The sequence below is a fragment of the Miniopterus schreibersii genome, assembly GCF_964146895.1.
Source record: "Miniopterus schreibersii genome assembly, chromosome: 2".
NCBI lineage: Eukaryota > Metazoa > Chordata > Mammalia > Chiroptera > Miniopteridae > Miniopterus > Miniopterus schreibersii.
This window is the reverse complement of record NC_138102.1, coordinates 105,442,812-105,462,295: the sequence shown is the minus strand read 5'-3', so window position 1 is coordinate 105,462,295 and position 19,484 is coordinate 105,442,812. Positions and strand designations below refer to the sequence as shown.

Below are 19,484 nucleotides of genomic sequence, written 5' to 3'. Positions count from 1 at the left end.
ATACTTTAATGTCTAAATCTTCCATTGTCCTCAGGATTCAAAAATTTCCTCTATGGAGCGTGGGCTCCGAGACTTGGAAGAGGAAATTCAGATGCTGAAATCGAATGGGGCTTTGAGTACTGAAGAACGGGAGGAAGAAATGAAGCAAATGGAGGTCTATCGGAGTCATTCGAAATTCATGAAAAATAAGGTAATGGCATGTGATACTGTAATTTTAAAAACGAGGTTTGAAAAATTGATACATATTCCTAGGTCCTTGGTGATGATAAAGGACTTCACCCTGTTTTATCAGACTTCAGGGAAGAGTACTACTAAAATAATTCTTTCAAGTGGAATTTGCCCAGAATTAAAGTTGGAATAATGGATGTTCTATAGTTACTTCAAGTTTTCACTTAAAAAAAATTACCTGTATGAGGAAAGTATGTATTTTTACAGTTTAACATTTCATGTCTATTAGTATTGCTGAGATGATTTAGTAGAATTACATCCAGATGAGGTTTTCTCACTATGTGAGACATCTAGTTCTCTACCTCTTGTGAAGTATTTTAAAAGTCAAAACCTTAAGAAGTTGAACCCAGATCTTCCCACCTCCCCCCGCGCCTTTTCCAGATATGGTTGAAATAAAATCATGTTTTTCCTTCAAATACAGTTCCATAAAGGAAAACCATTTGCTCTGTCCCTTGGAGAAGATCCATTTGTATCAGGTTTATTGTTTCCCATGTATGCTTCAGGTGTATGTAAAGTAAGATAGGTATCACTGATGTCAAGCTGTACTTGTAAATTCAGTCACAATATTCCTTCCTTAGATCTAAGGCCATTTAGCGTGATTCTATAAACTCTTTAGGCACATTGGAGGATTTAGTTTATTGTAGTTGTCAATTTATCAGGTTTGTTGTGGTTCAATTAAAAATCATAATTGCAGCTATAAAATATTACCTAGAAAATAAGTATCCCCCCTTCCTTCTACCATATCCCAATTGTATTATTCCCCAATTTCTTAGAAGTGAAAAGTGTAAGGGAATGACACAGTTATAACTCCCCCTCCAGTTTCTGGCTTCTTATTGTGGTACGCATACCTGGCATATAAATTTGTAGAATATTCCTCTATTATTGTAAGAATCTGTTGTTAATGACATGACTACTGCCAATTTCATGTTAATTAGAAAGTTAAAAATTCACATATTCAAACTTCTTTTTAGTTTGGATTTTTCACCCTATTTTGAGAACTAAATATACAGCAATATAAGCTCTGCTTCCCATTTGCTGATTAGCACATTCCAGTTAATTTTTAAAACCCTGTGAAAATAGAGAAACCATCTAGGGTCTTTGATAGAGGGAATGAGGGAAACAGATTTGATTGTGTTATATGTTACTTTTATTTCCAGTTACTGCTCTGGCTCAAAAGCAGATAAGACCTAAGTTGACACATAAATAAAAAAGAATAACAATGTCGTGACAGGTAGAGCAACTGAAGGAGGAACTAAGTTCGAAAGAGGCTCAAGGGGAGGAGCTGAAAAAGAGAGCGGCTGGTCTTCAGGCTGAGGTCTTTGCCGTAAGATTTATCCTTTTGTGTGCAGTGATCCCACAGTGGGACCCTGCCAGCTCTGGCTTCTGGGTGGCTTATACTTTCATTTTCTGTGGTTGGCAGCTTTGCCCAGTACTGGTACTAACCAGCCTGCTCTGCTCTTTAACCAACACCTGTTCAGCAGTTTGAACCATATGTCACTTTGTGTGCAGTGAGCCCCCACATGTTCTGGAAGCCCTGTACCTGGTTCTTTATTGTTGCTGTTGTCACTGTATGGGTAAAGCTTGTTTTTTCTCAACTTCTTTTCTGTTACTAGAGATTTGTTGGTTTACATGAATGGTAGTCTCTTTTTCTTTTTAGGTATATGCAGATGTTCTAGTATTTATTTGAATTTGAAATTCTTGAGTAAAGTGCTTTACCTTCATATACAGACACAATCTTTAAGTCTATTTGGTGACTTTGCAGCAAATGTTTCTTTCTTTAGAACAGATATATAGAAAGTAATTAGCTTATTTAGAGTTATCTAGTAAATTAGATAATTAAAGTCTCCAAATCTAGTTGTTTTCTTTCTGAAGAACTTAAAATTCATTTCAAAATATAATAAAATAGCTAATACTTGAGCACTTATTGTAAGCATTTTATAACCTACTAAGGTAGGTATATTATCAACCCCAACTTATAGATGAGGAAACTGAGGTAACAGAGTGGTGCTTAGGAAACACAGCTAGTAAGAGGCAGAGTTTGATTTTTACAGTAGGTAATCTGGTTCCAGAACCTGTGCTGGTAAGCTCTTCACTCTACTGCCCTATCCTAGGCTGTGCACACGTGTCATACAAGTGTCAGAAAAACTGCTTCTGAAAACAATTGTGGGATAAGACTGAAATGCAACATTAAAAAAACCTTTATGCTAATTTGGTGAGTTTGCTGTTTATGGACCACTTCATAGTATAGGTAGGGAAGTGAAATACTTTGTCCGAAAGAGTCTAATTTGGTTTGTGGTAACTATGTATTGTCTAGAGGAGAAGTTAATCCATAACTTCTCTCTTTTCTTTTTCTCAGCTACTGTTAAATCATTTTTTGTGTGTGTGTCAAACAACAGGCTAAACACATTCCATACATTATTTTGTTTAATCTCTAAACAGCACAGTAGAACTGGTTCATTTTCTTCTTATTACTGATTAGGAAGCCAAGGCCTAGAGACATAAAATAATTACTCAAAGTCACACTCATCCTCGTGTGTGAGAAACTGCAAAGCCTTGTACTCCTAACTTTTAAGCACAATTTGTGCTTTGGAGCTCTGCTTTCAATTTAGAATATTTTCTTCCCTTTCTCAGTTTCTATGGTCAATATAACATTATTTGAAGATTAATAATACAGATGATAGGAAACTGAGATTTTATATTTGTTTTTGATCACATGACTAGAGGTAGCTGGAAATTTGAGAAAACTTTAAGCCATAGTTCTTTAGCTGAGGAGTGATAACACTTTGAATGTTCCTCTTGAATATTCATTCAAACAACAATTGTCTTTTAGTACATTCTGTATGTTAGCAATAGGATAATACTAATGTTTGATGTTTGTTTGTAAAGAAATGTAATGAAAGACACTATACCATTACAGTATGTGGTAACTCCTGGTACATATCTATACAACAGGATGAAAATAGTTGCCATTTACAATTATCTTCCACTGATGTCCTTAGTATCCTCAAGTACTTTGCATGAAATAAGTACACAAATATTTGTTAAATGAATAACTGTATCTGTAATTGGAGGTTTCATGCATATGGGAAAAATGCTTGTCTTCTTGCGAACAGAAGAGTAAATTAGAAATTTATTTTTAGGGCTTTTTAAAAGTCTAATTAAAGCAAAGTTTATATTTCTTCATGGGAAATTGTTCTGAAAAGATTTGTCCCTTATACCTATGATTATTACAGTAAAATACTTCACATATATTCAATTAAAAAAATAAAAAGTACTTTTTGTTTCATCAGTGATACTGAAATTTCTGACTTCTTGTCATATTTCTACTTACAATAATTAATCCATCTTTCAGTGCACAGTTACCTTCCTAGGCAGTAGACATAATGTAAAAGCAGATCTGATTTCTGTTACTTTGACTTACATTTAGAATAAAAGACTATTTAGGAAATTTTTAGAAACACAGAAATGCAAAGGAGATGTTAGAAGTAAATGTTTTCTAAGTTAAGATGAGAAAAACTTATAGGAAAATGAATGACACCTATTGACTTATGGATTAATTACTCTGTCAAATTACACATGTAGATTCTTACAGAATGAGATTTATGCATTCTCTGTTTAGTTGGAATGTTATGCATTACATTTAGTTGGAATGACATGTTGTAGGTGATCTAATTTTGTAAGTGGAATCTTTTTAGGTCAATACTCTCAATTCATCAAAATTATAAAGTTTTAGAAAGCACATATTTATAATGTCTTACAATACAAAGTGGCTTTTAAGATAGGAATTCTATGTGAACTTTTGTTTGAGAATGAGAAAAATCTTAATGAAAAAATAAAAAATACAGCAGTGACAGCTTTTGAATTTAAATTTAAATAGCAATACTAGGAGGTTTCTTTTTTCCTTCTGAATTATACATCTACACTAATTCTGCTCTATGTTCTGAAAAGGTCTGACTTCACAAAATGAAAAATTTTATCAGAACAGTGTTGTTTATATTCTTACTACTGTATTATAGCAATCTAATTTATTGGGATTTTTCTCCTTCCATTCCTTTTCTAAGGGATTTAAAAAAATGTTTAAAAGACACAATAAATGAAAACTGGAAATTTCCCTATTAGTCTAATAAGCTTTGTGGGGCTTTTTTTGGTGGTGGCAGGGGTGGTTGTCTATGATTGGGTGATGCAAAGAGATGAATTATGTCCTGTCATAAAATTAATGATTAATGCTGCTTTAGTTTCATATTTAGTGATTTAGCTTTGTCAAAGATCCAGATCGGAGGTGGGTGTTTCGTTTTTCCTCACCATGTTTTGTTTTTCTCTATAGATTGGTCAGGTGAAGCAGGAGCTCTCCAGAAAGGACACAGAACTACTAGCTCTACAGACAAAGCTAGAAACACTGACGAACCAGTTCTCGGACAGTAAGCAACACATTGAAGTGCTGAAGGAGTCCTTGACTGCTAAAGAACAAAGAGCTGCCATCCTGCAGACAGAGGTAAAAATAGTCCTGGGATTTGCAAGGAGTTGATTACTTGGCACCTTTTCATATGTATTATTACCTGTGCTCTTTTTGTTATGCTTAGATTTGGGAGATAAGAATAATATTATGATTAATTCTTTAGCAATATGATCAGTTATTGTACTAAAATATAACCATTTTGTTTTTGGATCTAATATATTTGAACTGGTGCAGTTTATATGTTTTTAATACGTTGGACTTTCTCTCAGTGTACCTTAACATGAATTGAAAACATAGTTGTAAAAAAGAAACCTGAATGAAGTTTTTGTTCTTAACCATGGTGAATCTTCTGGTCATGAATGGCAGTGAGCTTGGTTAAAATAATCCTGTGTTTGGATTATTAAGTGTTCTTAATTTCTGATATTGTAAATAGCATTAAATAGGCAAAAGTGGAATCTAGAAATGTTCTAGATACATCTTGTTTTGAACTACAGATCATTAGATACTGTGCCTTTATATCCTGTTTGAAAATAAAGTTAGTATTTTTAGAAATCTTAGATTATCTAGTCTGTCAGCCCTGGTTTTAGGTAGGAATACTTGAAATATTTCCAGGCAGATGAGAATATCATATTTGCAATGAGAAGGAATTGATGATGCTACTTGGACTTCCTATCTTAATGCAAATATTTTTAAAAGGTCTCAGTGAAATAGGGAATTTAGGTAGGAATAGGTAAATAGTTCTGCTTTATAGAAGAAAAATAAAGCATACAGTGTGGATTAGTTTTTCCTTTTCTTTTAAAGAACCAGATCATAGATAAATAAGGGCATATTTTATGGAAAAAAGGAATGGGGAGTAAAAAGAATGCATAAAAACTATATCATAGACACCCAGAAGATCAGAATCTTCAAGGGAGGAGGATTGTGAAAATGACCAAAACTATTTCATGTAATATTTTTGTACCATTTGGGACTTTTTTGAAAATGAGAGATTTGAATGACTTGTTTGTAATTTTCCTTACATCTTAAATTTTTAATAAAATTTTAATGTTTCATTTTATTATCATATCAACGCCATTCTACCTTAGAGAGATATTTTGGGTATAAATAAGTCTCATAGTTAGTAAGAGTCACAGTTACTGAGTTTGAACTTTTAGCCTTACCACTTACCACCCAGGTGCATGATCCTGGGCATGTTGTTTAACTTCACTGTTCCTCACTTTACACATTTGTAAGATGAGTCCCTACCTTATAAGGTTGTTGTTAGGATCAAACTAGTTTATTCATACCCAGTGCCTGCCACACACAGTAAGGTCTTTGTATGTTAGTTATTGTCATCATGGTAATTTTTGTAATAAAATCAGCTAATATATAACTTTTAAAATGTTATGAGAACATGGTTGGTTTTCTTTTCATGAGCATAAATTTTATATAGAAGATCTGCTCTTTCATATTTTATTAAGCTAAATTTAGATTTATTTAGGGAATTTCAAATATAAAGTTATCTGGAAAATATTACTTGCAGAGGTTACTAATTTATGGCTTTATTAGTTTTTTACTTCAGCAGCTGGTGTGTATGCAGTACTCAAAAGGGTCAGAAGAGGGTGTGAGTGTTTTAGACATGAGGCTGCTCCCAAGTTTACTCCTGTGATAACTTTGGATAGAGGTGGCAGGTGTATGAAACAGAGAACCAGGCAGTTGGTTAATGATAATGCAAACATTTAAAAGCTTGTCACAGTCTAATAAATGACTCTTTCCTCTTGGCAATCCATCCTTCTCTTTGTATCACTCTCAAACAATGTTTTTATTAACTAGGTCTCACACAGATGGGCTTGTGATTGGTTTCCTGTAGCACAGAGAATAAAGACTATATTTGTGGTCATTCTTGAATGGTTTTTATATTTGTTTTTAACTATTATGGGAGTAACTGAATTTCAGTGATTACCTCATAAGTTACTAGGACAACTGCTCAAATATATCTGTCTCATCCTAAAATATAACACTGTATAGCTAACTTTCCTTTGAATTTGGGATGATTATATGAATGTAATATACCTGCTTATTGGCATTTGCTTTTTTCCCCTTAAATTAATCTGGTGACACTTGATAAGAGTCACTTTTTCCAAAGCAACATTCTCATATTAGAGCCCATAATAGGTAGTTTGAATCAATTCTGAAAATTCATATCTTTCTGTAATTTGATATGAATTAATTTTGTCTTTCTCTCTGCAACTATCCTAGACTTTGATTTAACTCTCAAATCACTAAATTCAGCACATATGAAAAAGAACATGGATCAAGGAGTTTTTAAAATTTCAAAATTCTTTAAGGAAAAAAGGGATATTGGAAAAGATCTAATTTTCTTTTCCTGTTCAGGGTCCAGGGAATGAGGCCCTCTCCTGTTTAGCAATGTGCAGTATACAGTATCTATAGAATTGCTCCTTTTTATGAACATCTCTTTTAATCTGTTGACCTTCACAGAGGTAGTCTGAATTTAGTGACATGGTGGTCAAAAGCATGGCTTCAGTGTCAGACCTAGGATTGAAACACAACCCTCTATATTTATTAGTTATGTGACCTTGGATGAGTTGTTTTACCTCTTTAATACTCCATGTCCTCATCTGTAAGTGAGAATAATAATAATACCAACTGCCTAAGGTTAATATGGCTAAAGTAGATGTAAGATGTATAATTGTGTAGGTCTCATCTGAATTTGGAGGTAAATATTAAATATCAGTGGCTTAAAAATGAGAAAAAACACACCTTAGAGTTTACAAATAATTTTATTTAATTTGATCTCTATTGTTTTATTTACTCTTGAGAGTATTGGTATTTTTCTTGCTTTGCAGTTAAGAATTATGTAATGTGTTTTATTAGCACATTACTTTTGATTGGCACTTAGGACCAGTCTCACTAGTAACCCAGGGACTTTGAGTATTGGTTAAAATGTTTTCTGGAATTTTTCGATTTTATGCTCACTTTCTTGTTCCTAAATATTTTTTTTGAAAAAAATTTAAAATTATTTTATATTTTTATTGAACTTATTGGTGTGACTTTGGTTATTAAAATTATATAGCTTTCAGTTGTATACTTCTATAATACATCATCTGTATATTGTATTGTGTGTTCACCATCCAAAGTCACGTCTTCTGTCATTTATCATCTCTTTACCCTCTTCTACCATCCCCACTCTCCTTTCCATACTGTTGTCTGTGTCTATTAGTTTTTTGTTTTTTTGTGTGTTTTTTTCTTAATCCCTTCACCTTTTTCACCTGGTCCCCAATCCCCACCCTTCTGACGGCTGTCATTCTGTTTCTCGGTGCATGAACTAGTTTGGGATACTTTTCAGGTGACTGTTTCTCATATTGTTCTGCCCCACCACCACTGTGAAGAGTGCATAGCCCCATAAGAGTTACGGGGTAGCGTTGGGGGCAGGTGGTACAGGGTAACATTGGTGTGCTTTTCAGGCCAACTTGTGAAGATTAAGTGACCAGCTTTTGAATGCTCCCTCCTCCCTCCACATCTCCTCTATACCTGAGCTGAAGGATAGCTGTAGAAAAAGAGCTTTTGCAGAGCAGAGGTGCTGATCATTATACCAGAGGCTCTGGCAGGCTTATTTCCTGCCACCATCATTTCCCCCCTTCAAATGGTGAGTTGACATCACTCACAGTGGTGATGGGGCATTGTCTTGTTTAGGGAGATGTAGATCATGATAGGCTTAAGAAATTGACAGAAAATATAAGTGTAAGTACAGCTGTTAGTACACTAAGAGAACAGAAATGAAATGTACATGTTTTAGGCCATCAGTATAAAATGCAGGTTATCCAGTTGAGAATAGAAAAGAATTGGGGGAAAAGATGGTGGGTAGACACCATGAAAAAATTTGGCTGAAATAATTATGAATAACGGGAACAGCAATAAATGCAAACAAGTTAATCTTAGGTCAATACAAAATCTCAGTTGGGCTGAAAAATATGGTATAGATATATATTGTCAGTAGAGTTAAAATAAGACCAAAAAAAAGACAGCCAAATTAAAAATAAAATGGTAATAAATGGTATTTATTAAAAAAATAAATGGTATACCAGGAAAATATGACTCCCCAAATCCACTTCATTTTAACACTAATTATTTATTTTTTTAAATATGTTTTTATTGATTTCAGAGAGAGGAAGGCAGAGAGAAACAACCATGAGAGAGAGACACTATTGATTAACTGCCTCCCACACACCCCCTACTAGGCACTGAGCCCGTAACTGGGCCTGTGCCCTGACTGGGAATCGAATTGGTAACTTCCTGGTACATGGGACGATGCTCTGACCACTGAGCCAAACCGGCTGGGGCTAATTAAGTTATTTTTAAGGCAGAGACGTTATAAAGCACACAGAGCAGTGTTATATACTGAAAAAAGGAGCAATAGATCAAGAAAATATGATTGTGAACATTTATACATCTTAGCAATATGCCTTCAAGTGTGTAAAACAACAATGGGGAGAGACAGATAAATCAATAACTGCAGTTGAGCATTTGAACATGTTCCTTTCAGAATTTGATCAAACAAAGGTAAACAACAATTTAGAAAATTTCAATAACATTAATAAGCTCAAATCAACAGGTATATATAGAATCTTGCACTGGCAAATAGAGAATAAGCAATCTTTTTAAGAGCTTATGGAAGTCATAAAAATCAATCATGTACTAGGCCAAAGAGGAAGCGACAACATTCCCAAAAATCAAAGTCACGTGGACTGTGTTCTCTGATCCCTAATGCAGCAAAATTAGAAGTCAATAATAAAGAATTATAACAGAAAACCAAAATAAATTTGGAATCTGAAAATGTACTACTGAATGACCCTTGGATTAAAGGAGAAATATAAAAATTTTAGAAGTGAATGATGAATGACAGTGAAAGCATTACATATAGAAATATATAGAATAGAAAGTAAAAGAAAATCTATGGGTTATAACTAAAGCCGGTTTCAGTTGGAACTAATTTTCTTAATTAAAGTTATTGGGGCAACATTAGTTAATAACATTATGTAAATTTCAGGTGTACACCTTTATAATATGACACCTATATACTCTATTGTTTGCTCCCCACCCAAAGTCTAGTCTCTTTCAGTCACCTTGTATTTGACCCCCTTTACCCTCTTCATCCTTCCTCTACCCCCTTCCCTCTGGTAACCACTATTCGGTTGTCTGTATCTATGAATCTGTTTTTTTGTTTGTGTGTTTGTTCACTTGCTGCTTTTTGTTTTATATCCCACATATGAGTGAAATCAGATAGTTCTTGTCTTCTTCCACCTGATTTATTTCACTTAGCATAATACTCTAAAAGATCCATCCGTGTTGTCACAAATACCAATATTTCATCTTTTCCTATGGCCGTGTAGCATTCCATTGTATATATATACCACATCTTCTTTATCCAGTTATCTGTTGAAGGACACTTAGGTTGTTTCAGCATCTTGGCTATTGTGAATAGTGTTGCACTGAACATAGGGGTACATATATCTTTATGAATAAGTGTTTTCAAATTGTTCGGGTAGATAACCAGAAGAGGGATTGCTGGGTTATAAGGTAGCTTTGTTCATTTTTTCTAGGAACCTCCATACTGTTTTCCTTAGTTGCTGCACCAGTTTACATTCCCATTCAGTATACAAAGGTTCTCTTTTCTCCACATCCTCTCCAACACTTGTTATATTTTGTCATATTGATAACCATTCTAACAGGGGTGAGGTGGTATCTTGTGGTTTTGATTTGCATTTCTGTTGTAGCTAGCAAAGATAAGCATTTTTTCATATATATATTGGCTTTCTGTATGTCTTCCTTGAAGAATTGCCTATTCAGGTCCTCTGCCCAGTTTTTAGTAGGGTTGTTTGTATTTTTGTTGTTGAGTTGTCTGAGTTCTTTATATATTTTGGATATTAGCCCCTTATTAGAGGTATCATTTATAAATATCTACTCCCATTTGGTTGTTTGCCTTTTTGTTTTGTCGATGGTTTCCTTTGCTGTCTCAAAACATTTTAGATTGATGTAGTCCCGTTCATTTATCTTTTTCTTTTACTTCCCTTGCTTTTGGGGTCAAGCTCACAAAAACCTTTCTAAGACCAAGATCCATAAGTTTAGTGCCTATGTTTTCTTCTATGTATTGTATTGTTTCAGGTTTTATATTTAAGTCCTTAATTCATTTTGAGCAGTGTAGTTAGCAGTCTAGGTTCATTCTTTTCCATGTAGCTTTCCAGTTTTCCCAGCACTATTTATTGAAGAAACTTTCTTTTCTCCATTGTATGTTCTTGGTTCCGTTGTTGAAAAGTAGTTGCTCATATATGTATGGGTTTATTTTGGGGCTCTCAGTTCTGTTCCATTGGTCAGTGTGTCTATTTTTCTGCCAATACCATACAGTTTTGATCATTGTAGCTTTGTAGTATAGTTGGAAGTCAAGGAATGTGATACCTCCAGCTTTCGTCTCCCCTCCCCCTTTCAAAATTGCTGCTTCGGCTATTCAGGGTCTTTTGTGGTTCCACATAAATTCGAGGGGTTTTGTTCTTTCTCCGTGAAAAATCACACTGGGATTTTGATGGGCATTGGATTAAATCTGTATATTGCTTTAGGTAATATGGCTTTTTTAACAATGTTAATTCTTCCAGCCCATGAGATGGAATATCTTTCCATTTTTTTTGTTTCTTCATTTTCTTTCAACAATGCCTTGTAGTTTCCAGTGTATAGGTCCTTCACCTCTTGTTAAGTTTATTTCTAGGTATTTTACCCTTTTGGTTACAATTGTAATTGGGCTTGTTTTCTTTATTTCTCTTTCTAATATTTCTGTTATAGTATATAAGAATGCAACAGATTTTTATGTATTGATTTTTTTATTCTGCAACTTGACTATTTGTTTATTGTTTCTATAGTCTTGGTGTGGAATCTTTAGGGTTTTCTTTATATAGAGTCATGTCATCTGCAAATAACAGTTTTACTCCTTCATTCCTTTTGGATGCATTTTATTTCTTTTTTGTGCCTAATTTCTCTGGCTAGAACTTACAGTACTATGTTGAATAACAGTGGTGAGAGTGTGTATCTTTGTCTTGTTCCTAATTTTAGAAGAAAAGCTTTCAGTTTTTCACCACTGAGTATGATATTAACTGAAGATTAAGCATATGTGGACTTATTAACTTGAGGTACTTTTTTCTATACCCATTTTATTGAGTGTTTTTAAAAAAATCACAAATCACAAATGGATGTTGTAACTTGTGATGCTTTTTCTGCATATATTGATATGATGATAGGATTTTTTTATCTTTTATATTGTTAATGTGGTGTATCACATTGATTGATTTGTGGATGTTAAATCATTCTTGCATCCCTGGAATAGACCCCACTTGATGGTGATGTATTATCTTTCTGATGTATTGTTATATTCTGTTTGCTAGTATTTTGTTTAGGATTTTTGCATCTGTGTTCATCAGAGATATTCACCTGTAGCATGGAAGAGTTTGAACATTTAGTGGAATTCATCATGAAGCCATCTTGTCATGGGCTTTTTTTTTTGGGAAGTTTTTGATTAATGTTTCAATTTCCTTATTATTGATTAGTCTATTTAGGTATTCCAATTATTCATGGTTCAGTCTAGGGCAGATTAAATGGAGGCTATACTGACACTCTCCCAGGACCAAACTGGAATTACAACTAAAATATAGGAAAACCATCCTAAATAATCAACTGAAGACTAGTTGGAGAAAACCCTTATAACCAAGGACCTAAAGTGGAGGATGAATAGAGACTAGAGGAAATGTAGAAGTGTGAGAGGGTTGGCCTACCTCCCACAGACAGCAGCTAGAGTTCCGGAGGGGCATCTCAGCTGTGGGGGGTTCCCACTGAGAACTCTGGGGTCTAAACCCCAAGCTGGGCTCAGAGCACCAGAACTGAGAAAGCTACCCACATGACAGCTGGCTATGAAAAGCAGCAGGGTTTCTGTCTGCCAGGGACGCCTAGTAATGCAGGAGCCCTCTTAAAGGGCTGACACACAAAATTTTGTGTGCAAACACTCACCTTGAGTTCCAGCAGAGGGAGGGCAGAATGGGCTATACCTGTGTGAGGAAAATCTAGGGGTGCTGGCTCTGAGGATAGAGCTTAGAGGGCAACCATCTGGATTCCTGTGCTGAGTCATTCCTCCATATTGCAAAGGACATCTTTTTCAGGTAGACCTTTACCATGCAGCTTTTGCCTGGGGAGGGGGGGGGGAGAAGCAATTGCCCCACCCTGTTGGAAAACCTCTTGCCCCACCTTGTGGAGTTTACACCTTGCTGAGATTTACAGCCTGAGCCACATTAAGAGACTTAAGAACAGTGAGCCTGCAGCCAGAGGTGGACCTCTGGGTGCTATGAGTCTTTGCCTGATCTGCTTCTGGACTTGGAAAGCAAATTTTGGTAAGGATCTTGGTCCTTTCCAAACAAACTCAGCCTCCAGAGGGAGCCACAAGCTGTGGTGTGCTGATAGCTCCAAAAAGAGTATCCAAAGCCAGTCACAAACTGTCTGACATTGGACTGCACCAGAGACCCTCCAAAAAGACTGGGAGTCCTAGCAGATCTACCTAATACATAGAAACAAACCCAAACAGGCAGCCAGAATGGGGAGACAAAAAAACAAGCACCAAATTAAAGAACAAGGAATTCTCCAGAAGAGCTAAATGGAAATAAGCAATCTATTAGATATAGAGTTCAGAATAATGATTGTAAAGATGCTCAACAGCATGTAAAAAGATACAGAAACTATAGGAAATGAAGTATGACAAAGCAGAAATAAAGAATACATTGGAAGGGATAAACAGCAGATTAGAGGCAGCTGAGGATCAGATCAGTGAATTAGATGACAGGGTAGAAAAAAATCAATCAGATCCAAAAAGAAAAAACAATTAAAAAACAGGAGGACAGTTTAAGGGAGCTGTGGGACAACATGAAATGTAACAGTATTTGCATCATAGGAGTACCAGAAGGTGAAGAAAGTGAGCAAGGGATACAGACCCTGTTTGAAGAAATAATGGCAGAAAACTTCCCTAACCTGTTAACGGGAAAAACCACACATGTTCAGGAGGCACAGAGAGTCCCAAGCAAGAAGAACCCAAAGAGGCCCATGCCAGACACATCATAATTAAAATGCCAAAAATTCAAGACAAAGAGAGAATCTTAAAGAGAGCAAGAGAAAAGCAATTTGTTACCTACAAAGAAGCTCCCATAAGATTGTCAGCTGACTTCTCATCAGAAACTCTACAGGCCAGAAGAGAATGGCATGAAGTCTTCAGGGAAATGAAAAGCAAGGATCTGAAATCAAGACTACTCTATCCAGCAAGGCTATCATTCCAAATAGATGGTGAAATAAAGAGCTTCCCAGACAAAAAAGGCTAAAGGAGTTTATCACCACCATGCCAGCATTGCAAGAAATCAAGAAATATTAAAGGGACTGTTCTAATAAGAAGTAGAATGCTTGATGGACTCTCCTGTGAGGCCATCCAGACCAGGACTTTTGTTTGCTGGGAGGTTTTTGATTTTTTTCTTTGATTTCATCAATTGTTGTTAGCTTATTCAGGTTTTCTGATTCTTCCCGATTCAGTTGTACATGATCTCACTCATATGGAATCTAATGAACCAAAGAAATTCACGAACAAAATAGATCCAGAGGCAAAGAAGCATGGAATAGACTGATGAATCTCAGAGGGAAGGCAGGAGTGGGTGAGTGGGTAGGGAGAGATCAAAGAACTTATATGCATATATGCATAACCCATGGACACAGACAACAGTGTGGTGAAGGCCTGGGGGTAGGGTGGATGTGGGGTGGAGGAGATCAATGGGGAAAAATAAGGGGACATCTTTAATACTTTTAACAATAAAGATAAATTAAAAAGAAGAAGAACTGAGCAAATGTTAGAAAACAGATATACTATACAGATAATAAAGTTGACCACCCATCTTATGAAAGAAAACAATGAACTCCAGACTGATTAAATACCTCATTGTAAAGGAAAATCTCTAATCAGTGAAAGTATTACATCTTAAGTAGAATATCTTCAGTGACTCCATCAAATTTTTTAAAAATTTATTTTTAATTTTATTTTTTCCATCACCCTTTATCCCTTCTATGACCTCTTCTACCTCCACACCCCACCCTTGCAAGCACTACACTGCTTACACTGTTGTCCATGAGTTCTCTCTTTTTTTTGGTTTTTGATTCAGTCCTCCATCCCCCATCCCCAGTTTTCTGCTTGCTTTCTATGAGCCTGTCTCTATTTTGCTTGGTAGTTCAGTTCATTAAATTTCACATATGAATGAAATCATATGGTACTTGTTTTTCTCTGACTGGCATATTTCACTTAGTAAAATGTCCATCCATGCTGTTGCAGAGGGTAAAATTCCTATCAAGATACCACAGGTGTATTTCACGGAATTAAAACAAATATTCAGAAAGTTTATATGGAACCACAAAAGACCTTGAATAGCCACAGCAGTCTTGAGAAAGAAAAACAAAATTGCAGGAATCATGCTACCTGATACCTAACTATACTCCAAGTTCATAGCAGTCGAAAGAGCATGGTACTGGCATAAAAAAAGACATACAGACCAATGGAACAGAATCCAGAGTTCAGAAATAAATCCATGCCTATATGGTCAATTGATATTTGACAAAGGAGACAAGAACATACAATGGGGTAAAGACAGACTGTTCAACAAATGGTGTTGGGAAAATTGGACATATATATGAAGAAACTAGACCACCTTCTTACACCATAAACATTTTAACTCAAAATGGATTAGAGACTTAAATGTAAGAATCAATACCCTAAAAATCCTAGAAGAAAACAGGCAGTTCAATGTTAGATATTTCTTTTAGCAACATTTTTTCTGATATATTTGCTCTGACAAGGGAAGCAAAAGAAAAAATAAACAAATGGGACTACATTAAACTAAAAAGTTTCTGCACAGCTAAGGAAACCAACAAAATGAAAAGATCTCAGTGAATGGGAGAACATATTTGCCAATGGTATATCTGATAAGGGTTAATATCCAAATTTATGAGGAACTCAAACAACTCAATACCCAACAAACAATCCAATGAAAAAATGGACAAAGTACCTAAATAGACACTTCTCCATAGAGGACAAAGAAATGCCAATAGTCACATGAAAAGATCCTCAACCTCACTAATCATCAGAGAGATGCAAATTAAAAGCACAATGAGATATCATCCCACAATTGTCAGAATGGCTATCATGAATAAACCAACAAATAACAAGTGATGGTGAGGATGTAGAGAAAGGGAATCCTTGTTCTCTGTTGGTGGAATACAGATTGGTGCAGCCACTGTGGAAAACACTATGGAGTTACCTCCAAAAATTAAAAATGGAACTGCCTTATGACCTAGCAGTTCCACTTCCGGGAATATACCCAAAGAAATGTGAAACACTAGTTTGAAAGAATATATGCACCCCTATGTTCATTGCAGCATTATTTACCATAGCCAAAATTTGGAAGCAGCCCAGGTATCCAGTAGATGAGTGGATAAAAAAGCTGTGGTACATCTACATAATAGTGTACTACTTGGCCATGAAAAAGGAAATCTTACCTTTTCGGGACAGCATGCATAGACCTGGAGATTATGCTAAGTTAAATAAGCCAGTCAGAAAGACAGTTACCATATGATTTCACTTATATGTGGAATCTAATGAACAAAATAAACAGTTAGAAACAGACTCATAGATACACAGAACAGATTGACAGCTGTCAGGGGAAGTGGATGGTGGGCTGTGTGAAAAAGGTAAAGGGATTAAGCAAAACAAAACTCATAGACAAAGACAATAGTAAGTTGATTACCAGTGAGAAAAAGCTCAGGGGGTTGGGAAAGTTGGAAGAGAGTAAAGGGAGAGTAAATGGTGAAGGTAGGTGACTTGACTTTGGGTGGTGAACACGCAATACAACATGCAAATGATGTCTTACAGAATTGTACACCTGAAACCTATAAAATTTTATTAACCAATGTCACCCTAATAAATTCAATAAAATTTTTAAAGGAAGTAAGAACAAATAGAGTGATTAGATCCTTAGGAACATTGGATAATGAATGAAACTGTAAATTAAATGACTAAATTTAACGGATGGACAAATAAGCATGGGAGCACTCTCCAGAGTCGGTGAACAGATGTAACTTATTGGGATGTTGTTTCAGGACTGTTGAGAGTAAAAGCTGATGCAGTGTAGTGAAGTTTGCACTAACTGTTTAGTGTAGTGTGTTTTTTAATCTTGGCTTTGCCACTTGTTATATTAAGCTTGTACTTTTTTTTTCATTAATCCTCACCTGAGGATAATTTTTCCATTGCTTTTTTCAGAGAGAGTGAAAGGGGGTGGGGAGAGGGAAAGAAGAAAAGAGGGGGCAGGGTGAGGGGGAGAGAGAGAGAAACATCCATGTGAGAGAGACACATTGACTGTTTGCCTCTGGCACTCACCGTGATTGGGAGCCAGAAGCGAACCCGAAACCCAGGTTCATGCCCTTGACTGAGAATCAAACCCACAACCCTTTGGTGTGTGGGCAGACTCTCTAACCACTGAGCCACACCGGCCAGGGCATGCTTATACTTTTATGTTTCAATTTTCTCATCTGTGAGAAGAATAACACTACTTCATAGAATGTTATAAGGATTAAATGACTTAATATATGTACATAGTAGCACTCAGTAAATATTTTTTATTAAATACATGAAGGAATGATTTAAAACACAAAACACTATAAGTAATACTAGGCAGGCTGTAAAAGAGCACAACAGGATTTTAGACATGAAATATGTAGCTGAAATGAAAACTCAGTATATTAATTAAACTATAAATTACAGATAGCTTAAGATACAGTTAGTGAGTTGGAAGATAGATCTAATGAGATACTATCCAGAGAGCAATAGGACAGATAAAAAGATAGAAATTACTGAAGAGAAGCCTATGGAAAATAGAAATCTAACTTAATGTATGGGAGTTTCAAAAAGAGAGGGGATGGAAGGCAATTTTAAAACAGATACTTGCTGAGAATATTTCTGACTTGATGATAGGAAGGGACCTTCAGTTCAGGAGCAGATTATTCTTGAGCAGGAAAATATGCACATCTGTGTGCATCCTAATGAAACCATAGATAAACCGATCTTAAAACCTGCCAGAGAAAAAAGTTTACTAACAAAGGATTAACAATTAGGCCAACAGCATGCTTTTCAATAGCAACAGGAGCAAGAATATGGTAGAGTAAAATCTTCAAAGTTTAGTGAAAAACATTGGTAACTCATAATTCTCTACCCAGCGAAACTCATTCTTCAGTGGAGATAAAATAAAGACATTTTTTTTCAGACTGACAAAAACTGAGAGTTCTCCAACCATGAGTCTACTTATAAAGAACTGCTAAAAAGAGAGAAACTGTATCAGAAGGATTGAGATGCAGGAAAGTATATTGAAAGAGGATATTAATGTGACATGTAGGAAAAAAATCAAAAAACAATAGGACCATGAAACCCAGACTCTAAAATCAGTGGAAATTTAGCCAATAAAGGTAAAGACTTTTGGAGAAAGATCATGAAAGGAAGACCTTATCATTTGCTTCTACTTGTTGGTATAATGTTGCTAGATGATAGAGCATGTGAAATTCCACATCTAGATTGTTTTTGTCTTTCCCATCAAGAGGAACATCATAGGACTGAATAGGGTAGGATGTATAATTTCAGCAGTGGAAAAATGAAAATGAAGTCCGAGATGTGTGAAAATAGATATAAGACAGCATCCAAGAGATCTACAACCTTGCTGCTCAAAGTATGATTGAAAGACAAGCACTATTGGCTCATCTAAGAGCTTATTAGAAACACAAAATCTTGAGCTACTTTAGATCTTATGAATCAGACTTTGCATTTTTGGGGTGATTAATTTTATTTTCTGTTACAGCATTAGTACTTACTGCCTATGGTATTGTGTATCCAGAATTTGCATTTTAACAACAATCTCCTCAGTTTAAGAAGTGCTGTGAAATTTTTTGTCTTTTGGCTAGGACAGTTTAATTCCCAGCTGCAAATAAAATCACTTATCTGTTGTTGAGAAATCATGAAGATAAGAGTGGTTTTTGAGGCTGTCTTTGAGTAAATGCTATTTTGATTTTCAAAAAAAGGGAAGAAAGGGGATTGCCACATATATGCACAACCTACTTTTTTTCTAAGTACATTTTTAGAATGGAATATTGGAGAACCTTGAAGAAGAAGCAGCGATTACTAAAAGTTACCACTCCAACTAGGTTATCTCAGACTCATTTTAAATTCTTCTTTCAAAGGATTTGTAGTGTGGAAGATCAGGAACATGTGGCAGATATGGTAGATCTATACCTCTTTAAGGCATTGGCAAACAGTGCAAATAAGATGAAGAAATGTAAGCTAGATAAGATGATAATTTGGTTTCTTCTTAACTATAAAATGACTTTTCCCAAAAGATGTGTTTAATGATGTATGTTAACCTACATATAAGTTTCTGGTTGTATCTCCTATTTCTCTAACCTTGATTCTTTCTTGTTAAACATTTTTATTAATGATTTGGGTGGGGGGGAAAAATGTGGGCAAGGTGTATGTAACATGAATGTTAATAAGAAATTAAGCAATCTGGAAGATCTTTAAAGAACAAAATAATGGACTAAGTCAAGCAGGATAAAATTTAAAAGATTGACTGTAAAAATCTTTAGTTTTCTATCCCTCCCTTTCTAACAAGAGCTAGGAAAAAAACAAAATGAAACAAAACAAAAATCT

At 35.3% G+C, this 19,484-nt stretch overlaps 1 protein-coding gene across 6 annotated transcripts in view; it reads left to right on the top strand.

Moving 5' to 3' along the window:
• Positions 1-19,484, top strand: part of ERC1 (ELKS/RAB6-interacting/CAST family member 1) — a 426,664-nt gene that overhangs the window by 108,988 nt on the left and 298,192 nt on the right. For 3 of the 6 annotated variants that reach the window (XM_081130857.1, XM_081130860.1, XM_081130856.1), the window contains exons 5-7: positions 35-190; positions 1,460-1,543; positions 4,553-4,720. In XM_081130857.1, the coding sequence (XP_080986983.1) occupies positions 35-190; positions 1,460-1,543; positions 4,553-4,720 (408 nt within the window). The remainder of the gene's footprint in view (positions 1-34; positions 191-1,459; positions 1,544-4,552; positions 4,721-19,484) is intronic. The other 3 variants (XM_081130861.1, XM_081130858.1, XM_081130859.1) reach the window with 1 other exon arrangement.